Below are 5,000 nucleotides of genomic sequence, written 5' to 3'. Positions count from 1 at the left end.
AAAGCTAAAGGACGCAGCGACCTCTCTGGAGGGTGTGGTCGAGGCCCTCGCCTCTCGGACGGAGGCCGAGGAGAGCAGGAGGCTCCGGGCGGATAACAACCGCCTGCACAGGGAGGTTGAAAACCTCAAGGCGGAGCTAAAGGCCCACCGCCGTGAGTACGCGGAGATGCGTACCACGGTGGCAGCGGCGACCGAGGCGGCCAACACCCCGCGAGGCGCTCCTTCGATGGAGGAGCTCAAGGACTTCATCGTCAGGTCGATCGGCGCGGCGATGAAGGACCAATTGGCGGGCCTGGAGGAGCGCCTCCCTGCGAGGATGCAGCGACCTCCCTCCGCGGCAGATAAACCGCAAGAGGTGACGCCGTCTCACGCGTCGGCGGCCCGTCAGCCGGCGATACCGAAAAAGGCCAGGAAAACGGCCCCACCAGTGGCACAATCGCCGACCGCAGGCCCTTCATGTGCGACGGTAAGCGCCCCGGTTGCACCGGCGACGTCCCAGACACCACCGAACAAGGTAACGTCCTGGTCCACGGTGGTGAAGAAGGGCAGGAAGGGGAGCAAGACCACCTCTTCCGCCGACGCTACGGCCGCAAAGGCGCCGCCGAAGACGCCCCAGCCAGCCAAATCGAAGCTGGCCACCCCTCGCTCGGCTGCAATCGTTCTCACGTTGCAGCCGGAAGCAGTAGGAAAGGGCGTCACCTACGCGCAGGTCCTGGAGAGAGCGGAGCAAAGTGTCAAGCTCCAGGACCTAGGAATCAGCGGTGGGCTGAAGGTGCGACGCACGGCGACCGGAGCCAGGGCTCTCGAGCTGCCGAAAGCCCAAGCGGAGCAGGCCGATAGGTTGGCGGCGAAGCTCCGCACAGTTCTCGACGGGGTCGCTGACGTAGTGCGCCCGGTCAAGAAGGCCGACCTGAAGGTGACGGGGCTCGACGACTCCGTCACCTTGGAGAAACTGGCCGCGGCGATCGCGCACGCCGGTGACTGCTCCTCCGAGGCGGTGAAGTGCGGAGTGATGCAGCGCGGACCCGGCTATATGGGGATGGTCCGCGTCACCTGCCCCCTCACGGCAGCGAAGAAGCTGGCCGCTGCCGGTCGCCTCCTCGTCGGGTGGAGCTCGGCCAAGGTGGCCGTCGTGGAGCAGCGCCCCATGCGCTGCTACAAGTGTATGGGCCTGGGCCATACACGGGCGCTCTGCCCGTCGAAGGCGGAGAGGGGAGGCCTGTGCTACCGCTGTGGCTCGGACGGCCACAAGTCAGCGGAATGCACGGCCAAGATGCGCTGCGCGGTCTGCGCGGAGGCCGGCAAGCCTTCAGGGCACCTGATGGGGGCCAGGGATTGCAACCCCCCCATCACGAAGGGTAAAGCGGTCCAAGGAACCAGGACCGCCCCGCGCGAGGAAAGCCGCCAGGCTACGGAGGAAGCTCAGAAGAATCAAGTATGCCAGCACACCTGAGCTTCCTACAATCGAACGTGAACCACTCCGCCGGAGCGCAGGACCTTCTGCTGCAGTCCATGGCGGAGTGGCAGGTAGACCTGGCGGTGGCCTGTGAGCCCTACTTCGTCCCTCCCCTACCTCACTGGCTGGGGGACTCGGACGACACCGTGGCGGTTCTCACGAGGAGCGGAACGGGCCCCCCCCTCTCACTCATCGAGAGGGGCTCGGGCTACGTAGTGGTGGGGTGGGGGGAGTACGTCGTCGTCGGTACGTACTTCTCCCCTAATCGCAGCCTGGCTGAGTTCGAGACTTACCTCGGCTTAGTCAGAGCTGCGGTGGCCAGGCAGTCGCCGAAACCGATACTGGTTCTCGGCGATTTAAACGCAAAGTCGCGTGCCTGGGGCAACCCCGCCACGAATCCGCGAGGGAGGGCCGTCCAGGTGTGGGCCCTGCTCTCCGACCTGTCCCTGCTCAACAGGGGGCAGGTTCACACCTGCGTGCGACATCAGGGGGGTTCCGTGGTGGACGTTTCGTTCGCCACCCCCGTCGTTGCACGCAGAGTGGTCGACTGGAGAGTGGAGGAGGAGGTGGAGACTCTATCGGATCACCGGTACATCCGATTCGAGATCTCCACCTCTCGCAGGCCGGCGGAACCCCAGAGGGTGCCGACTACGCTGCCGAGGTGGTCTCTCGGCCAGGTCGATCGAGAGCTGGTCAAGGAGGCCGCCATCGTGCAGCGGTGGGGTTCCGCGGGGAGGACGGAGGGCGCCAGCGCAGAGGAGCTGGCGGGCCGCATGCGCAGTTCGCTCAAGGAGGTCTGCGATGCGGCCATGCCTCGGACCCGGCGCAGGGTTCCGCGCCGGCACGTCTATTGGTGGTCGCCCGAAATCGCCGACCTTCGGGCGACGTGCTGCCGGGCGCGGAGGGCCTACGTCCGCTGTCGAAGGCGCAACGGCCTCGACACGGACCTGGAGGGACAGATGCTGGACGCTTATCGCCAGATGAAAAAAGATCTTCAACTGGCGATAAGCAAGGCCAAGGAGAAGGCCAGGGAGGAGCTTCTGGCGGGTCTCAATCGAGACCCGTGGGGGCGCCCGTACCGCGGCGTACGCGGAAAGTTCCGCACTCAAGGCGCCCCCGTCACTGAGACGCTGCCGCCGGAACTCCTCCTGCGCCTGGTCGGGGAACTCTTTCCCCATCCAGGCGAGCATGTCCCTCCGCAGATGGGCCCCCGCTCCGTGATCGAAGACGCAGTGGCTCCACCACTGATCACGGAGCGGGAGATGGAGATGGCCCTCGGCCGCTTGAGGGCCAAGAACACGGCGCCGGGTCCGGACGGGGTTCCAGGGCGTGTTCTGTGCGACGCCCTGGAATTCCTGGGTGCAAGGCTTCGGGAGCTGTTCGACGAGTGCCTGTGCAGCGGGCAGTTTCCGAAGCCTTGGAAGGAAGGAAAGTTGGTCCTGTTGCCGAAGGAAGGTCGGCCGATGGATTCCCCTTCGGCATACAGGCCAATAGTGCTGCTGAACGAGACGGGCAAACTCTTCGAGAAGGTCCTCGCAGCCCGTCTCGTTCAGCACCTCGAGGAGGTCGGTCCGGGTCTCTCAGAGGCTCAGTACGGGTTCAGGGCGGGCCGGTCGACGGTCGACGCCCTGGACGCCCTGAAGACTCGGACGACGGAAGCGGTGGCCCGGGGGCAAGTCGTCCTGGCGGTTTCGCTCGACGTGGCGAACGCCTTCAACAGTCTCCCTTTCGAGACGATACGGGAGGCACTCCGATACCATGGGGTGCCGACCTATCTCAGGAGGCTGCTGGAGGCGTACCTCCAGGACAGGGAGGTCCTCTGGGCGGGGGTCGATGGGAGGCTGGTCCGGCGTCGGGTAGGCTGCGGCGTTCCACAGGGGTCGGTTCTCGGCCCAATCCTGTGGAACGTCGGTTTCGACTGGCTCCTGCGAGCTCCCGTCCTTCCCGGGATGGGGGTGTTGTGCTACGCTGACGACACTCTCGTCACGGCGACTGGGCGGGACTTTCGGGAGGCGGCACGCCTCGCCGAGGTCGGAACGGCTCTCACCGTGGACCGTATGGGAATGCTGGGCTTGAGGGTCTCCATATCCAAAACGGAGGCCCTCCTGTTCCACGGTCCACGGCAAGGACCCCCACGAGGGGCGAGTATCACCGTCCGGGGGACGGTGATCAAGGTGCAGGCCCAGATGAAGTATCTGGGCCTCATCCTGGACGGTCGATGGAGCTTCGGGCAGCATTTTGTCCATCTCGGCCCGAGGCTCATCAACGCCGCCGCCGCTCTCGGCCGCCTCCTTCCGAATGTGGGGGGGCCGGGATCGCTATGCCGGCGTCTATATTCCGGTGTAGTGAGGTCGATGGCGCTGTACGGTGCCCCGATCTGGGTCGACGCCCTCACCGCTGACAACCGGGCCCTGCTGCGTAAGCCGCAGAGGGTCATAGCGGTGAGAGGCATCAGAGGGTACCGTACGGTGTCGTGGGCTGCGGCGACACTTCTCGCGGGCGATCCGCCCTGGGAGCTCCAGGCGGAGGTGCTCGCGGAAGTGTACCGGTTCCGGGTCGAGGCGAGGAACCGCGGCGACCGTCCAGGGTCGGCGGAGGTCGGGCGGATCAGGGCTCTAGCCCAGCGAGCCCTGATCGCCCGATGGCAGGAGGATCTGGGGTCACCCACGGCGGGCCTGGCGACAGTGGAGGCGATCCGGCCCCACTTGAGTCGCTGGGTCGAGAGGAAGAAGGGCACACTCACCTTCAGGATGACGCAGGTACTTACCGGGCACGGATGCTTCGGTAAGTACCTGCACGGGATAGCGCGGCGGGAGGTGTCACCCTCCTGCCACGAGTGTGGTGCGCCAGTCGACACGGCGCACCACACCCTGAGTGAGTGTGCTGCGTGGGGGCCCCAGAGGCACACCCTTGCGGCGACTATGGGCGGAGACCTCTCGCTGCCGAGCATCGTCAACGAAATGCTCGGTAGTGAGACGTGTTGGTCGGAGATGCGCTCCTTCTGCGAAAGCGTGATGTCGCAGAAGGAAGCCGCGGAGCGGGAGCGGGAAGAGGATGCCGCTGCAGACCCGCCTCCGCCGAAGACGACCGGGGAGGAGGAAGAAGCGCTACGCGCACCTTCTCCCCCCGCCTCAATAGGCGTCGCAGGGACTAGGGGGGGTCTCAGTACCCCGAGAACCCCCTCTAGGTGTTGGAGGCCCGCATAGGCGGGCCGACCGTCAGGGCGTCACGGTAGCATGCGCAAGCGATCCGTGGCGCCCGCCGAAAGACGGAGAGGGTACCGCTGGTTTTTTAGTGGGTAAACCTGGCGTACCTGGGCGCACTCGGCGTCCAGGGCTCCGGGGAGTCCCACACACCCCCCCACCTTCCATCACGTGGGGGAAGCGCGTAACGCGTTTTTTCCAGCGAGAAAAAAAAAAAAAAAAAAAAAAAAAAAGGTTAGGTTAGGTTAGGTTAGGTTAGGTTAGGTTAGGTTGTAGGTTAGGTTAGGTTAGGTTAGGTTAGGTTAGGTTAGGTTAGGTTAGGTTAGGTTAGGTTAGGTTAG

At 65.0% G+C, this 5,000-nt stretch overlaps 1 protein-coding gene across 1 annotated transcript in view; it reads left to right on the top strand.

Moving 5' to 3' along the window:
• The window catches only part of LOC125076631 (translation initiation factor IF-2-like), a gene marked incomplete at its 3' end in the record, with an annotated part of 1,491 nt that extends 368 nt beyond the window's left edge, over positions 1-1,123 (top strand). Inside the window, exon 1 of the mRNA XM_047688487.1 lies at positions 1-1,123. This exon is cut by the window's left edge and continues 368 nt beyond it. Within this exon, the coding sequence (XP_047544443.1) occupies positions 1-1,123 (1,123 nt within the window).
• Positions 1,124-5,000: the final 3,877 nt, after the last annotated feature.

Source organism: Vanessa atalanta, unplaced genomic scaffold (genome assembly GCF_905147765.1).
Source record: "Vanessa atalanta unplaced genomic scaffold, ilVanAtal1.2, whole genome shotgun sequence".
In the NCBI taxonomy this organism is placed as follows: domain Eukaryota; kingdom Metazoa; phylum Arthropoda; class Insecta; order Lepidoptera; family Nymphalidae; genus Vanessa; species Vanessa atalanta.
The sequence above is the reverse complement of the archived record's forward strand: the minus strand, read 5'-3'. Positions and strand labels throughout refer to the sequence as shown.